The sequence below is a fragment of the Copidosoma floridanum genome, unplaced genomic scaffold, assembly GCF_036245765.1.
Source record: "Copidosoma floridanum isolate Cflo_tuat_1 unplaced genomic scaffold, Cflo_Japanese_pri ptg000001l, whole genome shotgun sequence".
Lineage (NCBI taxonomy): Eukaryota > Metazoa > Arthropoda > Insecta > Hymenoptera > Encyrtidae > Copidosoma > Copidosoma floridanum.
In genome coordinates this window covers 7,732,631-7,760,403 of record NW_028321878.1, presented here as the reverse complement: position 1 = coordinate 7,760,403, position 27,773 = coordinate 7,732,631, and the positions used below count along the sequence as shown (strand labels likewise).

The 27,773-nt window shown below is 31.2% G+C and overlaps 1 protein-coding gene across 1 annotated transcript; it reads right to left on the bottom strand.

Moving 5' to 3' along the window:
- Window positions 1–941: 941 nt before the first annotated feature.
- On the bottom strand, window positions 942–27,348 carry amon (prohormone processing protease amontillado). The gene is made up of 12 exons (XM_014353559.3): window positions 27,000–27,348; window positions 13,595–13,699; window positions 11,728–12,001; window positions 11,098–11,135; window positions 10,331–10,407; window positions 8,234–8,498; window positions 7,450–7,662; window positions 6,095–6,195; window positions 5,697–5,930; window positions 4,700–4,864; window positions 4,423–4,540; window positions 942–3,671 (listed from the first exon to the last, which is right to left on the bottom strand). Exons 1-12 carry the CDS (start codon window positions 27,330–27,332, stop codon window positions 3,507–3,509), a joined length of 2,088 nt encoding a protein of 695 aa, XP_014209045.2. The 5' UTR covers window positions 27,333–27,348; the 3' UTR covers window positions 942–3,506.
- Window positions 27,349–27,773: the final 425 nt, after the last annotated feature.

Sequence of the window (27,773 nt, the reverse complement as noted above, 5' to 3'; positions counted from 1 at the left end):
ATGCAGTACTATGTCAACTTTGCTTGAAAATACATAATCGTTTTTATTGAAATATTATTTTAAAAAGCGTGATGAACCGAATAAGGTCATAAATCTTGTTAGCTTACTGAAAGTATTTTCAAATTTTTTTTATTAATTTGACCAAGTAAAAAACAAATTTTTGAAGATAAATAAAATTTTTTCTTTAAGACTAAGTTGTTCTTCGGTAAAAATGCATGAAAATCACTGCTTCAAACATTTATTACATTGTTCATAGTATTTTTCTTATAACTAAACGTGTATAAAACTGACAAAATTGAATATCTGTATCTTAAAATTTGATTTTCAAGTATAATCCTGTTGTACTAACTATTTAAGACATATAGTTTGGAGGGTTGTTGGCAAATCAATTGCATTAAACTGCATCAAAAAATGGCGTGAAATGAGTGGACAAAAAAATTATCTAAAATATAGATTATTTAATTTTCTTGTCTTTTAAATAAATTGTGAGACAAAAAACTGTAGTGAATTGAAGTTAAGATGAAACATAAGTCTAAGTAATTTTCGAATATTCCTAAAATTAAATGATTATGTATTGGTAAATTCACTTATTATATGGCGTTTAAATTAAAAGTTTTTTTTTTTTAATTTGTATAGTTTGTGTAAATATTAAGATTACATTGGTAAGCTATAGTATGTACATAAAGGCACAGTATTTTTGGTCAAAAAGTGTAAAAAACTACAGGAAATATTATTAATTTTTCCAATCGATCTTTTTTTTTTTTTTTTTTTTATGAAACACTCTCAAAAAGTCAAAAAGTAGTACTACTTTTTAGCTACAAAAAAAAAATTATAAATAAAGTAAAAAAACGTAATATTAAATATGTCCAGGTCCTTCTCTGAGAAAAATAGTTCATAAGAAAATAGCACATGATTTAAATAAAGAAAAACAATACCACAAATCAAAAATAATAGTTTTATTCAGTTACTTATATGGTACAACATGTAGTTCATGTTCTAATGTACATGAAAAAAAAAGTTCTAATTTAATTCTAAAGAAATTTTTTCAATAAATTTTTCTTTGTACGTTAAATTATCATGACAATACACATGTATGTTATCTCGATCTCAGATACTACATAATTTTTTGTTATGTTTAACCTTTCATAAAATTTGTATGGAGAATCCACAAACAATTTGTTCTTTGAAGAATGATAAAAATTGGTATATTATCAGTGTGCAATAGTGAAATCGAATTCAAAGAATTATAATCATCAAAAAAACTGAAATTCTTACAAAATATAAATATTGGTACATTTATATGCACTACAATCACCTTTACAAGAAACACTTCTATTGAGGGTACATTATTTTAAACTGCGTTTTATTGAAAATTCATACAGTTTTTGATCCCTGAAAAAAAATTAGTTAATAATAACCATTTAAAAGTAATTTTTTTTCATCAAGTCAAATTTCTAGTATTAAATTTCTTTTTAAAATTGTCTAAAAATTTTCTCAAATGCAATTTAAATTTCACAGTAGCACGACACTGGTGAGTCAGAATACTACTTATTCTTAATTACCAAAGTGCCGTACGGTTAAAATAATGGAAAATATAAAAAAATATTTGGATCAGTTTTATAATCCTTTTTTTAAGCAACAACACCAATACATGATAAAAAAAATATTTGTTTGTAATAATAAATTGCATGTTAAATTTTTCACGCATATTGTTACCAAAATAACAAAAGCATAATATTCATGAATTAATCAATTTGATTTTAATTTTAAAGTTCTATTATTTTCAACATAAATTATTTCAGTTAAACTGTTTTTGTTTTAGAGCTTCGAAATATTGTTATCGAAATCTGACGTTGCTTAATAATGTAACAAACATTAATTGTATTTCTACAGAATTAAGGCCATTACATTAGTAAGGCTTCTTTTGAGAACATAAGAATTTTGATATAATTAATTTATTTGTAAAGTAAATTTTTCAAAAATGAAAACGTAAAATTCCTAAAATCAATATGTAACAATCAATTACACATAAGAACTGAGAAGTGTTTCATGTAAGCTATTGAATTCCACAACGAGTTATAAAGTCTTCCATCGAATCATAAATTTTGTTCGTAATAATTTAATATCACAAAATAATGAAATGTTAGATCACTTCTACTATATTTTCAACGTTACGTGTATACAGTATAACACTCTGATATTAGTGATACTTTTTAAAACTTATACATGACTTCTCTCTAAGAATCGGACGGTGATTATATATGATTATGGAAAACCAATAATAAAAATATTTTTTATCGCAAGCACATCATTTTACAAAATACCTTATGCTGTTTTCATTCAAAAATCATAAATTTTTGTATTAAAATCTTTAGCATACTAAAGTTATACTTAAAAAAATTTCGTCATGCTGTGCTTTTAAGCATTGGAGCTATTTGTAAGTTAATAACCCTAACTTGATGACATAACAATCTAAAAAAAAAGCTGTAATATTTCGAGCGCTCTCTGAGATTAAAGCTGCAATACATCTTGCACTCTCTGAGTTTTTTTATAAACTGTGAATGTTGGTATCCTTAATGTGCATAGCTTCTAAATTTTGCGAAAGTTTTGCCAACTTTATTTTAAATTATCATATCATCAAGATTAGTGAAATCCAGGAGAGTACCAGCATATTTTAAATGAATTAATTTATTTTTGTTCCACAAACGCTGTAGGTTTTATGTTATGAAATTTTTTTGTGTATAAACTATATGTATATATCCAACTATTTGTTTTATATATATTTAATTAGTAACATCGTACGAAAGAATTTTATTTGTTTTGTAAATATATTCTTGATTTGCAAAAGCACAAGTCGAGCTCAAGTCAAAACTTCAATCACACAAGCACTAAAGAAAACAAAAGACTCTATTTTGATGGATCAATAATAGAGTAATAAAATTAATTTTGCCAGTTCAATATATGGTACGTAAATACATAAAAATTTATTAAAATAATTATAAATCATATTATCATTTTGGTCCTACACTTTCCCTATTTTAGTTAATATTCCCGGGATGCACTGAGTTTACGCTGCCTGTAATTTTTTTCGTTATTTTTTCTACTTGAATCATTATTGAAGTCACTTTTGTAGAATTTTTAAACATAAACAAGCCGTAATTCAATACAAAATATTTAAGGACAATTGGTAAAATCTGCATATGATTTTTCATTAAAATTATATAAACAAATATTTTAAGATAAAGTATTATAAAATCATAAGTACTGGTTGAGCTAATGATTATTTCACATTTTATTTCTACACATATTTATCAAGATATGTTATTTTTAAAATAATTTCTTCAATAAAAATATACTACTTGTCACGGAAAAAAAAAAAAAAATAATGATAAGTTTTCTGAATTCAAAAGATGTGGTCAGTTATTTGATGACTGTAAATATGTAAATTCTTTCAATTTTCCATCAGTCTGTTATTTGCCTTATAGAAGACACAAGGTATTCCAAAGTTACATCGTTGTACTGCGTTCTTCATGTGCTTTCTTAACTATCGCCAACTTTGAATGTGGGTCTGCCGCTGGAAGGCCCGTATAAGGAGGCTCCTTAGTACCATGCAGCATCAAAGTGAATTCACGGATCCAGCCGTGTTGTGGTTTCTGAGAATTGAAGCTCACCTAGAAAAAATTTTCGGTAATCAGGTACATGAAAAATTAGAAAACAATTTTCTACAGAAAATCTTTAGTGAAATATTCTTCAAATACATGAAAACATCGTATTAAGATTTGAAAATAATCAGAAATTTTCCACCATTTACTGGTTGAATTAGTAAAAGTGAATCAAATAAAATTTAATATTAAATATGACTAATACTCTATAAACAACTAATCATATAATTTTACTTAAGTCTTACAGCTGATACCTTATAGTTATTTAACATTAATAATATACAGTTTAACATTTATTTATAATCATTAGTACCAAAATTTAGAATATTTTGTATGATATTCAAGTCAGTACCCATTATTTATAACCGTAAACGTTTCAGGTTCTTAGTTTTTTGTGTTTTCAATAAATAATCCACCAGTTAGACACAAATTTTTTGGATAAGAAGAAATATTACAGATATATGCACTAATTTGAAAAATTAAAAAATTAATTCTAAAAATGATGAAATTCTTAATTGTATTCCAAATTATTTTTACCATTTATTTTGGAACATATTTTCTAGGATTAAAATGAAAAATTTATTCATAATAATCAAGCATCATACAAAAAACTATTTCTATTCAAATGATGTGAGACGGGAAAGTATTTTAATGGTAGGAATTAACATTTGTTTTGTTGAGAATCAAAAAAAGTTTTCGACTAAACGCACGATAAAAAATATTAAAATCAATTTGTAACTATGAACGGAAAATAATTTACTTCAAGCAGCCAAGTTCCTTGAGGGTATTCACCCCACGTATGAGTAGTCATAAATGGCCATTTTGTAAAACCATCTCTGTGGTCATCGTCATTTACTCTTCTACTCAGTATCATAGATCTGTAAAAGAAGACATCAGTTAATTAAATAAAAATACAGACACTGTTTTTAATTTGTATTCTCTACTTTAACTATTTCAAACACATTTTAAAAAGTTTAGTAACCTGTACTATTAATGAGTATGACATTTTTAATAATATTAAATAAACAGATACGTACCTTGTTCCCATTGGTGATGTTAAAAAGAGTTCTAAGTCACCTCTTCGTGTAGCATTTACAGAAATGACTGCTTGAACATGTTCTAAGTAGTTTACGGCATAATCCGTTCCAGCACAAGCGTCTGTTTTGATCTTTAGTAGGATTGATCGGTGGCTTGGTATCTCTCTGTAAATAACACAATCTTTGAGTAATATGACGTGCTGCAAAAAGAAGAGTTCAGGGCTATATTATTTTAATTTATTTTTATAACAAAACCATGCAATGTCATGAACCTATTCAGTATGAAGCATAAAGAGAGAATTATTGCAATTTAAGAAAAAAAAACATTTTTTATCGGACTTCATAAAATTAGAAAAAAAAATTTTTTAAGCTCTTAGATAAAAATATAACTTAGTTATATCTATAAAGTAAAATTTTATGATTTCTTTACAAAGGATATCTTCAAATTTATAGTTTTGCATTTTTTATGAAAAATGTATAATGTCACAAACAAAAAAGTAAAAATACTTTTTTTGAACATTTCCTAGGTAACGAAATGCCGAAGAAGTTATAAGGGTAAGACTCATAGAACATCTCATAATTTCTTTCTTTAGTTTAGAGGAGTAAAGTCCTAAAGTTGAGAAAATCTCCAATGTATTTTGTGGATGATTCCCAAGGCAAAAAAAATGATTTTAAATGTTAATCATTTTTAATTTTTCTTTATCAATGCATGTCTCAACAGTTTGTATTTTCATGACACATACTTGCAGGTTAAATAATAAAACCTTAACTTACGGATTTAATATATTTTTTGTTATTATAAAATTGAGACCTTTTTTACAATAAATCAATGTTACAACCCTAATACGTAGTGTGTGATGATGTTATCGATGGAAATTTTTTGAAAATAGTAAAAAATAAGTCTAAAAATTTGTATACTACATCTATAAAAATTCCTCAATTGTATCATCAATACTGATCGTAAATTAATGTTAATAGAATAATCATCTAAACTCACTGCACTGTTTGAATAGTTCCTGCCTCACAATGGTAACGAGGTGGCACTGTCTTCCATTTCTTGGCGAGTGCAACCATGGCACCAGCATCCAGGACGCCGAAGCCAAAGAGATGATTGAACTCTAAGCCTACACCGTTCATTGTCCAGTGAAATCTTCCCTTGGCATCAAACAATGAATTTCTCTTTGATGTTAATACAGTCAAGTGCTGAATGTCTCGCCAGGACAATTGTGGACTGAAAGTAACATTTATTTTAATTATGCATTGATCAACAACTAGTTTGTCTATTTTCACGAAGATTTTTGGTTATTAAGTATTATTAAATATCTGACTTTAAAAAACTATTTTTGGAGAAAAAAAAATAAAAACACATGAATGAAAAAAAATTAAGACACCTACTTAGCTTCCAAGGCGAGAGCGAACACACCAGCAGCTTCTGGTGCTGCAGCTGACGTTCCACTATGTGTAGTTGTACACTCACCATACAAGTCAGTAGTAGCCTACAATGCGAAAAAATTATAATGATATTAGTTTTACTATAGCATCATTTAAATAAGAGCTTAGTTGATTATTGTGTTTGTCATTATTTTTTTATAGTGACAAGTACTTATGTATTTTAAAAACAATTATTATCCTTTAACAACTGAAAGTTGGGATCGGCTTTATTTCATACTTTATTTGCTATTAAATCTTATTTGATTATAAAATGAGCGGAGACCAAAACATTGTCCATTATTACATTGCTACTCTATTACTTAATTTTTTTTTTCAAAGCAGATTAATTTTTTCTAGTTTATTTTAATGCGATTTTTTAAAATTAATAAAGATTGAATTATGCGATGAATCTGCAAATTTGTAATTTGTTAAGTACTAAAACTCATTTAAAGTATTATTCTATAACTACACATAAAGTGTAGTAAGTAATATGGACTTAAATCAGTTGTATAACAAATGAAACTGAACGCGTTAATCACTCGATGGTTTTTTGTTCATAACAGCACAACACTACTGTCCTTGATTTTAAGTTACACTGATTCTACCATGACACTGTTTGAAAGAAATAATTTTTCTAGTTTAATTTTTTTCATTTTATACTTAAACTTTTGTGATGTTCATTATATCTAAATGGTTAAACGCTAAAAACGCTTTCAGAAATTTTTTTCTATTTTTAACTTGTCATGGAATAATATTGATAAGCACTTCAAAATTTTTACCTAACTCATACTTTAAATATGAAAGAAGCATTCAATTATTCGTAAATCTTTCATTTTATTTTACTATGATTATTTTTTTCTGAACCTAAATAACTACGATAAAATAGCCCTGGCCTCAAAAGCCTGAAGTAATTTTCCAGTGCATTTATCTTGAACATACCATGTTGGAACCCTTATCTTCTTCATGCTTGAATGCCTAGATGAGCTTAAAAAATGTCAAAGTTAGGACATTCTGATTTTCTCGCCCATAGCATGTGAGAATGAACAAAAAAAAAAAAAAAAAACACGTACCGTTTGGTTCTTAAATAATAAAAAAGCTACAAAATGATCAATCTGTTAAACTGGGAACAAAGATCCATGCACAAGGTTTTTTTTCAGTATTGAATCGTACTGGTACTTAGAATCTGCTATTTTTTGCTATGTGTAAATGAGCATAGCAATAATAAAAAGAAAATTGTTTTTGGAAAAAATATATATATATATATATATATATATATATATATATCTCACACTAAGTAGCTATTACAACTTATGCCTCACCACTCCGGTATTAGGATCCTTAGCACCATTACTAAAAGTTGATGCTAAAGTACTTGAGCAGCTCTCATCATAATGGGCGTTTTGGCCATCGTTAATCGCACTATTAATGCTGACCGTCCACATGCTAGCAGCGTAGCCATCGCAATTACAATCATCGTCCTCTCCACCATCACCTGACGCCCACACGTAAATGTTTCCTAAGCCCTTGCGACCCTGTCGAAATAATGTAACGATAAAATATACTTATTGTTAGCAGCCTCATGATGATTTTTATTCGAGTAAGGGAACGAAGCCGTATATTTAACGGCAGATTTTTATTGAACGGACGTAAAAGTATAAGTATAAAAATGCTAAGAATAGATGCTAGAAAGAAATAATTTTTTTTCAATATCCTTTTATAAAAATTGTTTCTTGCAGTTTTTGGTCTTCAAAAAAGTCAATTGAAAAATTTTAATTATAAATAAATGCCTGCTGTTAAAATAATTTTATTCTGCCCATAAAAATACCTAATAAGAACAATTCAAAGATACATCAAATATACTGTAAGTCATTCCATGATTAATTATAGTTAATAATCGATAAAATGACAGTTTATTTTTTAGATCCACAATAAAGTAATTATTAACATATGACTCAGAGGAAAAATAAAATGTCATTTTTATTTCTCCATTAATTGGTGCCACAAAACATCACCCAATAATTTTTTAACTTCTTGAGGTCAGATGCTATTTTAATAAAACATTCATTCGAATATTTTCAAGTTACTAAGCGATTCACAAATCACCTCATTAACTCCTCGTACGATTGCTCGCATTGTCGCATTTCTTGGACCATCAACGGTCTTTCCGTCATCGGTAGGTCCCCAGGAGGCACTATAGATATCAATCAGATCTGGTTCGTGGCCCATGCTGTTTGCTTCAATCAGGTCAGTCATGTAGGGCTGATCCAGCATCCGAATTCCGGCCACCTTGGAATCGTAAGCAACGCCTACGCCGCAAACTGCATTGTCACGAGCTGCTGACACTTCACCTGCGCACCTTGTTCCATGACTAAAAAAATTGAAATTTGTTTTGGTCATGATATTGCACTCAAAATATACATATATACGTAATAACTCGTTACAAAGGTATAATCTTTTCATTATGAACATGATACTAACAATTAATTCGTCAACTTAAAACATCGACACTTTGCATTTCTGAAACATCAAATTTTGACCAATCAACTTATGGGAAAATATAAAATTTTTTAAATAGTTAGAAGGCTAGTAACAAATTATAAGAAAATTATGATTTTTCGTTTCATTGTGAACCTTAAAGAATTATTTTTTACTACGGGAATTCATGTTATCACCCTCCATTCACAATGCTACATTTTTTTTCGCATTCACATGCAGTTACAGTTTGCATATTTCCTAAAGATACAACACAACTTATCGATAGTGGTTTATTTAAAATCTTTATAAATTATTCATGGGTTTTCTTAGATTAAGACTACATGTTACCAATACTAAACGTGGTAGTCTCTTCTATACCGGTTTATTTCTTAATCTCGGTAAATAATTCATGGAATTCACAACAAAATCACAAGAATTAAAAAAAAAATTAAAAAAATTACCTTGTGGTGTCAAGACTTAAATATTTCCTTGCCTAGGTTTCACAAACAATTCACAGATATTTAAAATAAATTAGTATTAGTGTCCATGAACAGCGACTCTACAAGGGAAATAGACAAATAGCTCACGGAGATTTCAACTAAACCGCATCGACGAAGGTGTAGCATTTAGTTTTTAGTAGAATGAAGGTGCAAAAAGATATTAATCTTGAACACATATTACCTCCCTTCTAGACCATTTCTAATTAAGTTTTAAAATATGAATGTGATTGCATCATACAAAAATGATTTTCGTTTTCACATTTAGCAAAAAAAATCTTTGATTTTGATGATAATGTTAATCTAATTAAACAAAAATTTTTCAAATTCAGAAAAACTATTTTTTCTGTATAAGACAATCTAACTTTGAGAAATGATTAATAAAAAATAATGTAGCAAAAACTTTTAAATATTTGACTTATTTTTTTTCAAAAATATTAGTTTATCCATCTTTTTTTAACAACTTGTACTTTTTTAACAAATGGTACGACAATTTTTTATACTTGTGAAAGTAGCAACTTATTTACGGGTTGATTTATAAGGGAACATTTTTACTAGATCTCTATCTTATTATATCTCTCTCTCTCTCACTCCCTTTTGCTATCTCTCGTGGTCGATCAATATTTCTCTCTCCCCTCTCACTACTTTTCCTCACTCGTCGCTCGTGTATGATAGACATCCGATAAACTCAGCAAGACGTAATAGCCCCAAGCTAAGTCCAACATCTGTCATCGGGTAAAAACAGATAAGCAAGGATTTTGGCGTGTATAAAGCTTTCTCTTTCGGCCTCTTTTTATTTTTTACGTGAAGAAGCAACGCAACTCATATGTCTTATATTCGACTCAAAAACAGAGCAAACCTTTTACTTCTGTTTGTTTTCTCGAGATGTCATCTGCTTCGTAAAATATGCTCTTCTATGGCTTTACCTTACTTATTATTGTAATATGAATCACTCATCAAGGAAAATAAAACGTGAATTTATTTTTGTCCTCTTTAAGTAGCTCTTAAATATTGTCGTATTTTTTCGGTTACGTGTGTTCATTGGATGGTCAAAATAAATAATTGCCACATGTCATCGCATCTTTTAATCAATTAATTGTAAATTGAATCCACTGGGCATGTTTAGTACTGATATGTAAGTTTCTTAAGTAAATCGTTGTTAATTAAGATTACACACTTTTAGGACAAAAAGCAGTAGAAGCTCCAAAGTCAATTTTATAAAAATTACCTGTTAAACCAGTCATCCGTGTACCTCGGATAGGGATATGGATCATTACTGCTGAAGTCGTAAGAAGCTTTTGCATTCTGAAACCCAAAAAATGAAAAACAATTTTGTATAATTCATAAACAAATAAATTTTATCCTAATTGAGATTGAAAAACGTATTCTTATTTCGTACCGAATTCGCGTGGGCAGTACTGTTTTCATTTCTGAGAAACATATGTGCAAGCGCAACATCTAAGACCAGCTTAACAATAGGGTGAGTCTAAAGTACACGTGTGTGGAAGTTGATTACATTATTAAAAGAGAGCGGATAAAGCAAAGGTCACGGCTGGAGTTGGAAGATCCGCAGCTCATTTGAATTTCAACGTACAATATGCTAATTCTGGGCGACAAGGAAAGGTAGTAAAAAAAATACAAGGCTCGCTTCGCCCTCACCACCACGTAAGATAATACCGTTCTTGTACAATAGCCTCGATCACGCCCACTACGCTCACATTATTATTTAACGTTGCGTGAATACTTAAGTTGCTTTTTGCACTATTACTTAAGATAAAATTATTAAAGTTTATATAAGCTCCCACGGTAAATTTATTAAATGTTATTTTATCTTTGACTTTTTCCCCACATTTTTTTTCAAGTTATAAGCATGAAAGATTTATTTTACCGATTTAGCAACCATGACAGATAGATTCTCATGTGCCAAATCCGTTAAGTTTTATGTGTTTGATGTGATAAAAGTACTGGACAAAATAATAATGTGGAAATACTTACATAATTAAATTTTAAGTCCGGATGCATGTAGTCAACTCCTGGCAAATAAAAACAATACATAAAAGTTTTAAGTGGCTAAAAACAAATTGAGTTTAGAACAACTATTTGATGTTTTTGAACTTATTTCATGAATCCATTATTTTTGAATTACTCCCTATAATATTGTTTTCTCTTACAAGTTATTCTAAATCCATAAAAAATTCAAATTAACCTTACGTGAAACAATATGTGACAAAAAACATCACGATAATAGTTATGGGAACTTTTATTTAATTACATTACCTATACTATATTTGGCATATATTTCTAGCATAAAAATATTGAGGAAGAATTTTTTATAATTCTCCATTTTGTTATCCTATAAACGTTATCCCCAACATAAATCTTTGCACTGTGCATGGAATGAAAGCACAAGGCCCTCGTAATAATTTTAAAAATTAAAAACTAATAATTGACGTTAAATAATATCTACAAAAGATTTGTTTCCAAAAAATTAATTCACGATTTTTAAAAGCTGATCAACTCTGCTGAAAAACTCCCATCACTTGACATATTTTTCTCGTGAAGATCTGAATTTGTTTTATATGGCTCTATCTTTTTTGTAAAAATATATAGTAAAGTACCACTCACCGTCGTCCATGATGGCAGTCGTGACGTTTTTACCAGTGACGCCTTGGGCCCAAGCTGCCTCGACATTTAAGTCAAGCTTAGGCTTCCCGCCGTTCTGTCCGGTGTTCTTCAGGTACCATTGGTATTGAAAGTATGGGTCCGTGGGGTCGTGGCTCGCTGGATTCGACGCCGAGTTCTTGAGCTCATTGAACAGCGGCACGAGCTTTTCTACGCTTAAAGGCTTGTAACCACGCTTTACTCGCTTGAAACCTGTCTGCTGTACCGCCATGTGTACCTGCAGAATAAAAAGAATGTTCATGGAGTTGTGGACGAAATAACAGAATTAAATGTGTTTTTTTTTTTTTTTTTTTTTTTTTTTTTTTTTTTTTGTATTTGGACAATCGAGATATCTACAGTATTGATATTAAAAATGGAAAGTATTCTCAACATTTAAAAAACACGTGATCTTGTGATACGTATATAATTGTAAGTATTTTGTAAAAAAAAGCACCTGCGGAAGATATTGTGATTCAATCTACTTCAAACTAGTACATTTCAGTCTTTACGCTTACTATATTACGTATAATAATTGAATTTTGTAATACAATAGCAGTAAAATTATAGTAATTATCGAATATCTTATTTAGAATGGAAGCTACTGATATAACACAAATTTTTGTTTCGTTCAAGAGTATCCGAAGATATGTCCATGTTTACAAAAATAATAATTTGAAGATAACAATACCTCCTCTTTTGTACAAGTTTGATTCTGCTAATTTTTAAGTTATTTTCTGTAACAATAATTCTATTAAAAATCTTCTAACATTCATAATATTTTTTCAACTCGAAACTCTTTAAAAGTAAAATTGAGTAAATCCTTTATTTTAAATATATAAATAAATAATTCCAAATATTACGTCACAAGATAGTATAATAAAACATTTATTTTCTACTTCTCAACGTTAGAGAACATAATACTTGCTCAATGAGATCAGCGACACACACGAATACGTACACGTCAACCTGCACACGTGTACGCAGCAGCTTTAGTGTGTGATATCGATATCGTCGATGTTCACGCGTCATCGCTTGCCCTCAGTTCTTCACCCCTCCGGTGGACTCATACACACACGCACACGCACATTTTTATAGTTATCCACATCACGTTGGTGTTATATATGGATATGTGTACTCATTCGCACAACGACAAACTCTTATATCGATTTGACTGTTGGGGACGGCTACCTTTATTGGTGTGACCATAGTAAAGTGTATTTGTTAGCTCACGTTCCTCGTTCTCCCTATCTTTTTTCCACCACCTTTCTCAGACGAAGTAGAATTCGTGGAGGTACAAAAATCATTTGCATTTATATCGAGAAGACCGTTTTGTTCTACAGAAAAGAGATGTTCATTGTGTCTATTGTTGCTCGTGATAAAAAAACAAAGAAGTGTATCACCAGAATGTCTCTAGATTGAGATTAGTTTTTTTTTTTTTTTGCAATGCAGCTTTTATTACTTGTAAGATATATTTACAGCGTTTTTGAACCAATTCATTGGTGTGTACGTAATGATTTATAAAATAAAAATTTTTTAAGGGACAAAAATTGTGAACGTACAAAATTATGTATCACCATGCTAGATAAAATAATACATCGGGTTAAAAATCGATATTTTGCTTAAAAAGAATTTTCATGATTTCATCATATCTTTACTGTAAAACTTGTATGTACATAATCCGTTTTACATTGAGAAATCACACAACAATTTAGTAAACATATCGAATTCTAGTGATATTCTAGCTAACATAAGGCATCATCAATTTTAAAAACCTAACTGATGTACTTACTAAAAAAAGTATATTGTAATACTAAGGGTTTAATGTACTTACTAAGGGATCCACTTTTAGTCTTCTCATGTGAGGCACCGATCTTTTACTTCTCGCATGTGGCAAAGCTCTATGCACAAAATGATACTCCATTCCGCTGTCCAGAACCTAAAAATAAATGCATATAAATGTAACTGTTGTTTCAAATAATATAACTTTTTTCTTTTAATAGTTATGTTTAAAAATTCTCTGCTTATAAAAAATTACATGAGAAACATTTTCTTAATCATTCTCATGATTTTTTGCTAATTTGTAAGCGGGTCTTGAGTCAAAACGTACTTTTTATAACTTCATTTAACGATCGTTTTATTTATTTTATTTTAATTTTTTTTTTTTTTTTTTTTAATGTGCCCTACCTACTGACACCACCAACTTAAAAATTTCTTTTAAGACCTATTGATTATTGTTTTTAAATTTTCATCGTAATTTTTCATTAAAATAAAATCTTGTTCATAAATGCCACTAAAATAAGTCAGAAAACAAAGAAATGTAAAAAAAAATTTTATTTGCGCCGTACTTCTGTACGCATATATGTATGATAGATCTATTCAATGATTTGGACGTACATATCTCAAAAGAACGTGTGGTCACAGCATTTCGGACCCGATCGATGTAATCACTTCACGACATCAAGTGCTTCCACCAACAGCCCAAGATTCAACCTTCTTGAAGAAGTCTTTCAAAGCTGAAAGAGTTCTCACAAAATGTTCTGAAATACATGTGATGATTTCATCAGAAAGACACCTTTAAAAAATTCATAAGTTCTATTTTGAATTGAACTAGAAGGTAAAAAAAAATAACAATTGTTAAAAATTTTATTAACCATGACAAAAGTTACTGTGAATTTTGAAGTAACTTAATAGCACACTTGAAAATGTTAAGTGGCACCATTTCACCCTAGTGTGATAGAGCAAGGGAGGTAGAAAGAGAAAGAGAGAGAGAGAAACAGCAAGTAACGATGATTCACCCTTGATCACATCTTGCTCCTGAGCAACTGCAACGTAGAGCTTTACCGCCCGCTTCAAGATGAGACACCGTTGATTGCAATTTCGAGGCCTTAATGCGATTTATTAAGTGCTTTACGATTGAATTACGTTCTGCTGTGACGAGAAATCACATTTTTATATTCTTGAGTCACATAGTGTTAGTGTTAGGATGAAAAGTCAGTAGAATAAGCTGGAAAAGCTCTTTATGGCAAGCATTTTGTTTAAACAAACAAACTACTTACTCAATGTCTTCATAAAATAGAAAGGTTGTTATTGATTTGTTCTAAATGTTTCTTTTTCTTACATGTGATTTGAACTCGTGTTATATTAGATTACATGTATTTTTGTCCGATATCGGATCGAATAAACAAAGCAATAAAGATAAGAGATCAACTACCGATTTGAGATGAAAATTAAGTCTAATTATAATAAACATGTGTAGTTTTTCTAATTGTTGTCAGTTATTATTGTTATTTTTTTTTTTTAACTTGTACTCCAAGAAAAGCTGGAAATTTTGAAAACGTAGAAGAAAGGAGATATTAATTTCGTTGGAAAAAAAACATTTTTTTTTAAATATTATAAAGTAAGATGAGGTCTCATTTTTTTTAGTCTTGTTTTAACATTTAGCTATGGATTCGGTCTTTTTTACTGAAATAGAATTCATTACAATAGCTTTTATTGGGCTTTGGAGTTATACTATTCTATGATCAAGTTTTTATGTAAAATCAAATTTACACATCTAGGAGTGTAAGATCGAGAAGAATGATATATTCCTGTAATATCTCTCTTGACGTTCAAAACAAAAATTAAAATTTAATTCTACTATGTCCTCTCTACTGGCAGGTCATATTTTTTCTAACAATCTTTCTTTTTATCAAATGAAAAAAAATCAATGTTTAAATAAAAAATTGTAAATAATAATGTATGCGATACAATACGGCATCCGTTGTACTGTTAGAAAAAATCAGATTATTGTGTGCAGAATGAAATTCAACATCTTATACAAAGTAAAGATAATAAATATAAGCGTAAAAGCAATCTTGACTATTTTCTTCGCAATCTCTTGTTTTCTCTTTTTCCGTCGGAGAAGAAATAAATAATTCTAATAAATTTTGCACACGTGTAGTAGTATCACAGCAGGAGACCTCTTTGGCACCTATCCACGTAGTGTACGAAAATCGAATTTGCTGATATTTCGGCGACTTCACTGTACTTTCAAAAGGACCTAATGTATTAGATTACCGACACATGTCCATTACACCCAATGGATATTTTTAAAAATAACTACGGATCGATAGCCATTATGTGTAGTGGTCCTTGAAAAAAAAAATTGATTTATGCGTTATTTAGAAGCCTACAATTGTGAGAGGTTGGGCTGAATATTATATAGAGACATAAACTACAAGAAAATCCATATCGCCTAAAGCTCATTATTGTACTCTTTTATCATCGTACACAAGAGGATTTTTTTGAGTCACATCATTCACAAATCAAAGTATTCTGTAAACTATTTAGTGCCTTAAAAATTATTATATTTCAAATATTTTTTTTCATAGATAATCTTCCGTAATTTCTATTTTATAAATCCAGACATGCTTGAGAGGAGACAGGGTTTGTAAATACTTTTTCTCCTTATTTAAGATCCAAGATAGTAAAAGATGAGTTTTCTGTACTGGCTCAAGGTTTAAAAACTTGTTTGAAAGTAGGCTGAACTACAAGAAAACGTGTCTTATAATATGAAAAAATGATATGTACTTGGTAAACGCATATCAATCACTCAACTTTAATTAAATTTTTCAATTTTTACTTTCAACAAGTTTTCAAAGAACTACCTCGTCTTATTTTATTTTAGAAATTTTTAGTTTGAAGACCAACATTTCTACAAGTTTAAAAAAATTAAGTGTCTTTAAGAATACGAAATTTAATTTTGACAAAAATTTATATTAATAGTTTCTAAAAATACGCTAACCGAAATAATCACAACTAATTTATCATCTATATTTGGATAGAACTTTACTAGGCCATGATTAAGTAAAATTGAATTTAGACATTGACACGCACTAGATAAAGATATATAATGACAGAGACTGATGGAAGGTTGTATATAATAAGGATGTATTGATTGATTGATCATGTTTTTCATTAGCTCCTTTATGCATGCATAAAACAGCTAAATGTAATAAAATGTATTACATAAAATAGAAATGTAGTTTGCGATGGAAAAGATAATCACTAGGAACAGAAACTTAGAAATACACATAAAAATATATCCAGCTATGGAGAGGATAATCAAATATATACGTTTATTCACAGTCATTGCGATGTACACGACATGATGTAAAAGTGAAAAGTTCTAAGTGAAAATATAAAAAATTATTAAGAGACACTAAAGTAGCTTCAAGAAAGTATTTTTTCATGAAAAATCGGAAGAAAGAAAAAAAGGAAAAATAAATTTTTTTTAATACACTAAAATAAAAGTACTTGAACATTCTTACATATACAAGAATACAATCGTCATGATAAAAAAAAAAAAAAAAAAAAACAGAAACTCAAAAAACTGTGGTTAGAGAAAATAAACAAGTATTTTGACAATGGCAGAGATAAAGGTGATGCATACGGAAATGTATAGAATGCACAGATACGCAGTAAAGATGCATCCACATAAACGTTAATACAGATTTATCCGGAATAATATTAAATTGACAAATTAAACAACAATGAGGTATAAAGGGATGCATAGAAAGGCAACTTATGCACATAATATTGTAATTTACTACAATTATTAATTACTACAACAAATAATTAATTACTATTGTATATGAGATGGTATTCGAGAAAAATAAAAAATTTTTTTTTTTAAAGTTTAAGAACAAATAAATGATAAAAGTACTCAAAATGAGAAGCGCATAAATAGACACTCATTGATAAAGGTAAAAGACAACCACTGATCACATCATATGTTAAAAGAATGAGATGACGAGTATGTTCCGATTCCCAATTTGTAAGCACATATTAAATTACGTAATTGTAGTCTTTATTACTGATTATTTGTAAGAGATCTATTTTTATCTATTGGAATCGTTGCTTAAGTAAACTGTCACTATTACAAAAGCTATAGAACGATCGAAAAGTTTTTTGTTTAGGACGTTGTGGAATAAGCTGATGGATCATCCAAGTTGATTTAATCAGCGTCAAAAAGCACCAAACTAGGTAGTAAATACAAACATTTTTTTAATGTTTTATTTACCGAAGCTCGTTACAACCCGCTGTCGCAAACGGTCACGCACATAACATTCACGTGCGTACGAGAAACATGAAAATGCGGGTCGATGAACACGTGACAGCGACGTATGTATGCCCCCCGTGTGTGTGTACACTTCATACTATCTATATTTTGATGTCAACAGATTTTTCTTTCTACAATTTTTTATTTCAATTCAAGAAGATTACAAAATAAATTATGTTATTCTGTAAATCACAAAATTTTAAAATTAACCTTTTCAATTTAAATTAATGCAAAAATAAATTTAAAAAAAGACTTGTAGTAAAATTTTTGTTAATAAACAGCACAGTAATGAAAAAAAAGAATAACAATAACTTAGATAAGAGTTTTAGAACAATACAACAAGTACAAGATTTTTTTTTGGTAGCTAAACAGGAATTCCAAGTTCAAAATTCTTTGTTACATCAGTTCCAGGTTCATTAGTGTAGAGATTTATTATTCTTTCTTGTCCTCTCTAAACACTTTTTCTTTGTAAAAAAAAATGATCCAGACTAAGAAACAATTCAGGCTTTGAATTCGTATTCATGTTATCGTATTTTTGTACATTTTGCATACATTACATTTATATTGACTTAAACAATTAGTTAAAAGCATCAACAGTCATAAAATTCTGCAAACTTTTCATATGAAAAATAAAGGGATCAAATAAAGAGTAAAAATCATTCTTTTTATCGAAAAGATATGGGGGATAGATGAATTTTAGTAGATCGCAGTCTCAAATGTAGTATTGCTGTTTTCACAAAAAAATATTTTTGGCTCTTTTTTGTCATCGCATTGTAGCAGCATGAGCAAAAAGAAAAAAAGAGGAATGTGAAAAATTGCGAGAAATTTTACGATGGAGACAAGGTGAAAAATGACATCAACGAGAATCACATTATATTCCCAACGCGTCTACGGGCTATCCTCAATTTAAGTAAGATTTATTGTATAAGATTATCTTGGTGCTAGAATGCTTATACGTCTCTTCCAAGTTTTTACTCGTGGTTTCTATTTTTCTGAAAATTACATGAAAGTTATTTTTACACGCGTAAAATTTTAAAACAGAAGGCAATAACAAATAAATGTAGCACACATGGGCTGTAATTCTGAAATATGAAGTAAACTTTTCTAATAAACAGAAAATGTATGTCACTATTCAACTTTATTTCCTGGTTTTTTGGAACAACTAGTATATTTCTATTTAATTTAAAAATAAATTTTACGCATTTACTTCCATTTCCCTTATTTTTTTACGTAAAAACTGCGTTTTTTTGAACAAGAAACCGAAAAACAAATTTTATTTTCCGCTCTCGGGTGGTTTTGGGAGGCTGGTACTTTCTCGGGCGAAAAAGCAGTTTTCCGGAACTCGTTCGAAAAGGAGACTTTACGAACCTCGTTACGGACCTCACCTTCAGCTCGGGCCACAAACCTCTCGGTTTGCAAACAAAGACTTTTCAAACTCGTAGGAAAACTACCATTTTACCATACTGTCAATACATTGGTGTTATGCTAGAATATTATTTACAGCTAAATGTAATATTTTTTTCTCGTTATTTTAATTTAAAAATGGACAAAAGACACTATTCCGGTACTAAAACTTATTGTTATTATTATTTTTGGCATTTGTTGTTGACAGCTTCTCTATTTAAATGAACTTACCTGAGTCAAGATGACTTGTATTGGACAGTGTATAAACTACTGTCCTAATTTTATTTTATTTTTTTATTTTTTTACGTACGAGAGCATAGCTATGTATTCGTGCTCTCCTTCTATTTTCGTTCCACGAAGGAGTAAAAAAATAGAGGGTAGAGCAGTCAAAAGTTGACAGAAATTAGCGTCTGACGAGAAAGAGTAAGGATCAGGTTAGCTTCCCTCATAGAGAATAGATTAAATAAACTAACCGTGGCAATAATTATTTACTTGTCTCATGTATTTACATCCTATCCCAAGTCCAGCGAGCCTACTCCACAATTTTTTAATACTACTCATTTCTTCTTATATTACAAGCTGAATTTAATTTTGAGAAATATTCCAATAAAATTTTTTAGGACATTATGTACGAAACGTTTAATAATTCCCAATTTCGTTGAATGAGAATATTTTTATTATTTCTTTAACAACATATAGGACGTTATGCCATACATATTGAGCCTAAATCACTGCATTTTAATAAATACATTATTATATATTAAAATCAGCTCAAATTAATTTTAACATGCTTGGCAGAAATATTCACTGAAGCTTGTAAAATGATGTATACAATATATTCACCTCGCTATTCACAGCTCACTGGGAGAAAATCGCTCAAGATGACAACAGCTGAGCATGGGCTGATTATATTGCGCAAAGAACTAGTATAGAAAATCCGCAAAGTAGATAAGTATAATTTCATTGTTGGAAATATTATTAGGCAGAGAAAGACTGTGAGTTGAGAAAGATAAATTTCAAAATAAACTGATGAATGTCTATATTTTGCTTTTAAACGTAAGCCCATAGAAGTTGAGATCTATAAATTGTACTTGAAGGAGTAGTTATGTCATTAATCATTGCATGAACATTACATTAATTTGTTGTTGTAAAAGTGCATTATAAACTAAACAATATGATATGCTGAAGTTAAAATAATTTTTTTTTTCTTTTCATTTAAATGGGTTTCGCGCAGAACTCTCCCTGCATAAGCCAATAAGTTCCTTTGCCTAATACCCACTCGTAGTCATGCACGTCTGCAAATCTTATTTTTCTCCGACATATCCTCTTTACCTTTGAAGTCCATTGCTCGGGGCAAATACAAATCCCGTGCTTAGCGAAGTAGATATCGCGAATAGTGCAGCTTAATTACGAAGAGTTCAGGAAAGAAAAACAAGAACTAAACATCGAACGGATACCGGCACGTTGTGTCTCATCGGTTTTCATCGATTTTCACCCATTTTTTTTTCTTTGTTTTCACACCACTATGCGCTTCTGTTACTTTTCAATTGTTGTTTCAGTGTGTAAACTTTGGTTTTATATTTTTTTTTTTTTTTTTTTTTTTTTTTTTTTTTTTTTTTTTGAGAAACTCGGGAAGAAGAAAGCAATCGATGGCACTAACTTTGTGATAGCAGCCTTAAGGAAACCTAAAATGCTGAATTTAAAAGCGATATCCTACTATGATAGCAAAGACATGATGGTATTTTCTTCTTAGAACTAAAAGTGTTAAGTTCGAGGGAGACCGGTTACGGGCATGTTCTTGATTTTCTATTGTATTTTTCATAAAAACAAAGGTTGCTCGTGACGTACGCAATTTTGTATGAAATTCAATTACCATCCTATTTTAATATGTATTAAAAGTAGAAGCTTTTTAAGCTGGTTGATGTTGTGTTGAAATCATTGAGATTGAGAAGCTGATTGGATTTTTTTTCAGTTTATTTTTATCCCTGCTTTTACCACAGCCAACCCATGTAATCAAGAATTATTCTTAAAAAATTAAAATATTTAGTAATTCATGTAAAATGACTAATGTTCCCAAGCTCTTAATTATTCTATAAAAAATGTAATACCTTATCACTAAAATCCACTTTTAAAAATTTCTTTCACATTTCATGGTGGGTATCAGTACACTCTTGTAGGTGTTTACTCATACCTCCTACCTTTTTGTTGTCTTAAGATAATAATGGGTCTTATGTTGAGTGTAACAAATTGTATAAAATTTTCTCATGAAGCAAAAAAAAAGAGAAGTACCTCAAGAAAATAAAAACCTCGTTTAAATATTTTTTTAGTGTTTTGTTTCAATTAAGTTGTACAATACAAAATGTCCATATTTTATGAAAAAAATACTTGGATGATGTATTGTAGTTGCAAAAAATAAAAGTTTAAGCTCTGTTTGTAGTAACACTAAAAGATTTTAGAAAGAAATAGAAAACTTTTAACCATGAAGTATTTTTTACTTTGTATTTTTCTGTAGAATTTGATGGAAGTATCGATCCACGCCTGCAGCATAACTGAATTTTTAAAAATTTTTTTAAAAACTTTGACTTAATTGATCTATAGATGCTTTTTTTTTTGCAGTTATTAATTTGATTTTCAAGGTACAGTTACATACAATTCATGATTACAATAGTATTACTTTAAAAAATGTTGGGGTATTTCTTGTACCAGGTATATTTATATAGAAACAAAAATTTAAATAGTGTTTTTTGAGAAACCAAAAACTTGATAGTAAATATTACTTAAACAAGAAGAGAATTTTTAAAACTACTGTAACAATAAAAAAATTTAAAGATAAAGTTTTTATCTTTATCATCCAAGAATATACTGGGATGGGCAAAATTTATATTCCACTGTGAAAAAAAAAAAAATAAATATCCGGCCTGTTCAGTCAGAAAAGATCTCGAGAAATGAAACAGAGATTTGTTTGAAACCCAAGCTGTTAAATAAATATGTATGAAGGCTACGGAGTATAGATTTTCATAGAAATGACAAGGATAAAATAAAGCACGAAAAAACCTCATACATCTTTCGAACCACAAGAATTTTACCCTAAAATCAAATTCGTATTTACTGAGCTAAGATTTGAGCTTGAGATAGTGTTTTCATTTCATTATGCGACACATGATAACGTTAAAAGCCAAGATCGAGTCACGAGAACAAAAGAAAGAAACCGCGAGGGGGCAGCAGACACGTGTTACTTAAATCAAACGATTTAACCTCAAATCCCTCTGATCGGTCTTCCTACCACTCTGATTTATCGCAGGATGAAACAAGGTCTCGACTGTACATAGAAATAAGGTAAGCCACAACAGGGTAAAAGAAGGGCGCGGCTGCCGGTTGGACCTTGAAATGTGCTTCTTGTTAATGAATGGCTATGCAGGAGAAAGGCGTTATTTATCAATACCCCGGTAATCTGATCCCGGTTATGCGACTGGTGGATAATTTTCTCAGTCGCGAGATTTCTACCGTTTGGTTAGAGTCGGCAATTTCCAGTACACGTATTACGTAGACCTACGCCGAAGCTACTCGAAAGCGAGTGTTTTGTTGTTGAGGGTTGCATAATCAAATAAAGCGAGGATATTGCATCTTTACGTAAGATGCAACAACACAGAGAGGGATAAACAGCGCGTATCTCAATGCGTTCGTTTTTATCTGCAAGTTGATAGGATGCCTCTTTTTTCTACTCCTTGTTCGAACGATTTATTGTCTTTTTTTTCGAATAAAACGAATTACTTTTTTCTCCCATTTGTCTATGGAAAAAAAATAAATAAAAAAAAAGATGAGTTGGAGAACTAAGACAATGTGATACGATTACATCCACACTCATATTGTTTTGACTTTCAAAGTATTATTTATTTTGAACGGTTTTATATTTTCATACGTGTACACAAATGCAAATTACGAGAAAGCTCCAAAACTAAGTGTTGAACAAACTTTTGCTATAATTTTCAGTCATACGTAGAATTTTATTTAGAAGCCGAGTCCAAATTCCATAAATATTAAGTTCGTCATTGGTGTAGAAACCATGTAAATGACAGTACAAAAATACTTTCCATGAACAAAATAATAAGAATAACGTGATTTTTTTTTCTTAGCTTGAGCTGTGGAGTTTATTTTTAAAAATAATCAAACGGATTTACATAATAACCAATGAAGTAGTAAATTTGTATTTTCATCTATTTTAGGTACTTGTTAAAAAAAAGTAATTAGCATTTCAATCACAGGATCTCTCGACGGTGCCTGTCTAGCACAGCAGGTCAGACAATCGATTAGCCAGCATGACGTAGTATTCGATAACGTATAATGGTAAGTGAACCAAGAAGTGGGCGTTAGTGATGTTAATTTTTATCTGGACGTAGATTTTATCGCCCTGACTTGTAGAATTTTACCGTGGTAAACAAAAGTAAAATGCTCGCTTTGTGGTGGGCGTTTGAAAATTTTTAACGGCTGTCCAACGGTTAACGGAACCATGTAATGGTGTTTGTCGAGAAAAATTAATGAAACACCCTAAAAACTCATTTTAAAACTTGTGTAAAAAAATTTTTCTAGATTTTTTTAGTTTCAAAAATTTTCAATCATTCGAGAGTTATTATACAATAATAATTATTCAGCAAGTTTTTTTACTTGAAGAAATTCAAAGGCAATATTTTTCGCAGAATTTCGAGTGTTCGTACCAAAGGATTCGAATAGAAAAACTAAGTTCAACAGTTACGTAAAAAGCTTTGAATTACGGTTTTTACGACAAGAGAATTCGTACAAGGAATACTTGCATCGTTGTTTAAAACAATATTGGCGTAAAAGCGCTGTACATGAACAAGTAAAAATTACGGGTACCTACCGATTCTCAGTTGCACTAAAAAAAAAAATTAAACAAAGGTCTATCAGGAGAGTTCGCGATGGAGGTTGAAGAAAAAATAATAAGAGGAAGCCCAACCAAGGCTCCCGTAGTATGCGGTATGCCATTTGAGCTGATCCGCTCCGACGGTCGATCGCAATTGTCGCGATTCTTTGTAGCTCCAATATAAGACGACTCGAGTCTCATTTATGTCACTCGTATGGTTGTACACACACACATTTTACTGCGCCGTTAATCTTGAGCTTTGATTGTTATCGTTTTCCCGATGGTACCTTTCTCAATCACTAATGGTTTCCAGGCAAGATTACATTCGGATTTGATGTTTTGTGAACTTTGTGATTTATAAAAAAATGGGAAAAAAAAACTTATTACAACATGGTTCATTTATTTCGCAAATAAAGTCTACTAACTAGTATTACGGTATACTCTTGGAATATTTTTATAGATGAAATGCCACACGTTTCCGGAAATTGGCTAGAAAATACAATCTCCTGTGCTTTAATGGTAGAGATTGCCGCTGTTGCTATAGCTCATTGCGCGCCCTCCTCATCACGGCGAGGAATCTAATCAAACGCACTTTCACTTGGCCCGCATAAGTCCGCGAACTTTGAACGCGGGTTAATCGATGCTTCGATCGCAACAAGCCTTTGTGTCTGGCGGAAATTATACCGTCAAACCGGATTTGTCCTATTGAGAAGATGGGACATTGTGTGCGGATCGATTCCGATGTCGCTCTGTCTCTTTTGAAATAGCACTCAGTATACGGACTGTCTCGAGCGAGTTGAGGACACGCTCACCTTTGAGTTTGAATTTTAGATTGCAAGAACTTTTTTACAAAGATTTTTTTTTTAATGATATGAGAGTAGCAAATTTTTACTGTTTTAAAATTGCTAAAATGTGGGTACGGAAGAGTACGATAGGATTTATTTAGAGAATATTGGTAATAAATGTGTTTCTGAAGAGATGCAACTGACTCTTTAGCAAAGGATCGACGATTCAATAAAATACCGTTTTATTAATTACCAACATATAAATCGTTGTTTCTCTTATCAGCAGAAGAGCATACTTAGTTAAGGACATTAAAAAGATACCATCCGCAACAGGAGATTATTGGACTTAAACTTCTGAGGCACCATAACCAGATAAAAAGTTGCCTCTATCAATGGACATTTTTATTATTTTTCGAATAAAATGAAGAAACTGGCAAATGAATATTGTTACTTTGTAATATCTAATAATATTTATATCTTATTAGCATTTTAGTATGCTCACCTACCAATCACACGAATATCAAGTGTGTTTATATCAAAAATTATCATACCAAGAGTTTTAATACCGCATTTGACAGTTCCATTGAAAAAGAGATAATGAAAGCACAGAGATAGTTTTTGCCAGGTAAAAAAAATGTTAGTTAAATACTTCGAGCTTTGTTGGAAAATTTTTTACCACAATCATAATGTACTTTGTGAAAATATTTCAACCCTCGAAAGTAATACCACGTTGATTAATAATTTTCTTTGTTTATTTTTATTGCTATACAATTAATATAAAAAATCAACCAAGTTGCTCGGACAACTGTAGGACTACAACTGCATGAGTAATTCATATTTGCTCTTCTGCGCGTCACATACGTCACACATTTTTATGAGCGTGGTATAACGATGTTAAGTCAAGCTATAAATACTCGAGCTTTATATTACTTAAAAAATATTGTTTAAGCATTACCTTCTAAATAAATTCATCCCACTACTTGAACCTCATTGTTAACCTTTAAGTATTTCATACTAGGAATGTTTTCTTCTATGGTCTTTCATTATTAGATAGTAATTATTTATTATTCATAACAATTTTCAATGCGTGAATAAATTGTATAATTTTGGAAAGCAAACAATGCAAAGATAAATATTGGATGTAAAAATTCGTAAAGAAATTTTGATTTTCTCAAACTAAAATAAATAAATTATTGAGCTTGAAAAATCAATACAACACGGTACATGAGAATATGCTTACGCTTAACCTATTTATTGTATCCTGTGTTTAACGTTTCAAGTACTCAGAGCTCATAGCATACTTATGAAAGTAGAGTAACAAATTCCTAGCTAATATTCATACATTTTCAAGGATTTTGGTTTTTTATTTTTTATTTTTTGAGACGTATAAAAAGTAAATATTTAACAAAAAATCAGTATGAATGGGCAATCTGTTTAATCGAAACTTCAGTCGAACGTAATTATATAATTCCAAAAAACATGAGTTACGTTTTAGATTTTTCGATAATCTCCTGAAAAATTAATTTAAACCAGAAAATAAGTAAAAAAAAACTATTTGGATGGCACTTTTCTTCTTCCCCAAGCTCCAAAAACCTCAATAACTTTTAAACCCCACACATTCTGCATGTAAAAACATTTACTTTTCGCGATCCATCCTCCCCACCGACCCATACTAATTCAACAAAAAGGTTTTCCCCTCAACCAAGTGGACTCAACAAAACCATTATATATACCAGCTAAGTAAAACAAACCAAGTACCCAATCATCCGCAAATCCGAACGTAACAACAACAACGGTTCCACCACGGAGCAGAACATATGGCACGAGCAAACAAACATCGAGCTCCGTTTCGTCGCACTTTCGCATCAGCAAACAACAGAGGCAGCCGTGAAGTAGTACGAGTCAGCGTTCGCCCCCACGCGCACCTCGAGCTGAGCGCGGCGTTGCGTAAACACGTACACCACCCGCCCCCCAGAGGGATTTCCCGCTCCCGACATCTCAACAGCCGTACATCGCACTTAATCCCCTCATCCATCCATCACCGCTAGAAAAACGACGCGTGACTAACCGGTCCCACGTTGACGAAGCCATTCCTGGACGCGACCTCGTCGGCCACGTGTCTGGCCGCTGGTTGCCTCAGCTTCACCAGGAAGCTGTTGGTGAACACTTCGGCGCTGGTCCAACCGCACGCGCATACCAGCAAGACCAGCACGAGCGACAACGAGCCTCCCCTGCGATACTGGTGCCCTTGCGGCTGCGGACGACACTGGTTGGCCGCCACCGTTGACTCGAGTTCATCGTCGTCCTCGTCGTTGTTGTCGTCGACGCGTTGGACACAGGAGGCCCGGTCGCGCTGCCGGATCGACTCGACCTGGGCAACGCTGACACGTGCACGCGACATGCTCGCCCGAAACTGACTGACTGAGCTACGCAGCAGCTGACAACGCCAGAGCCTCCACCTTCCTCGTCCTCTTTCTTCCCCCTGCAGGGTTTCGATTTTCCCTCCCCGCCCCCAAACGAGGTGGGACGACTCCCCCCTCGAGCTGGCGACTCAGCTGTGCTGCGCGTATACGTGTAGCGCGCCCCTCGAGCCCCGCTTGAACCAGATCGACCGCCCGATTGATCCTCTTTACACGCGCAGCAGAGTTTCTTACTTTCTTATTTTTTTTTTACTTTTTTTTTTTTTTCACTTTGTTTTTTTACGCAAGAGGGTTCCTTCCAAGATTGACGATATCGATTATTTCAAAGGACTATACGTTACGACACCAAAGCACGATCTGTCCGCAACGTGTAGGTCCAGGATTGTGGGTGGGAACATTCGTGCAAACGCTACTGACAGAAG

What these genes read in the sequence shown, in the direction of transcription:
- amon (XM_014353559.3), bottom strand. Translation starts at nt 27,332, where the DNA reads ATGTCGCGTGCACGTGTCAGCGTTGCCCAGGTCGAGTCGATCCGGCAG. An exon ending in GCTTCGTCAACGTGGGACCG is followed by an intron (nt 13,700 to 26,999) that starts GTTAGTCACGCG and finishes ATTTATTTTTAG; the next exon opens with GTTCTGGACAGCGGAATGGA. An exon ending in AGGATCCTAATACCGGAGTG is followed by an intron (nt 6,196 to 7,449) that starts GTGAGGCATAAG and finishes TTCGCATTGTAG; the next exon opens with GCTACTACTGACTTGTATGG.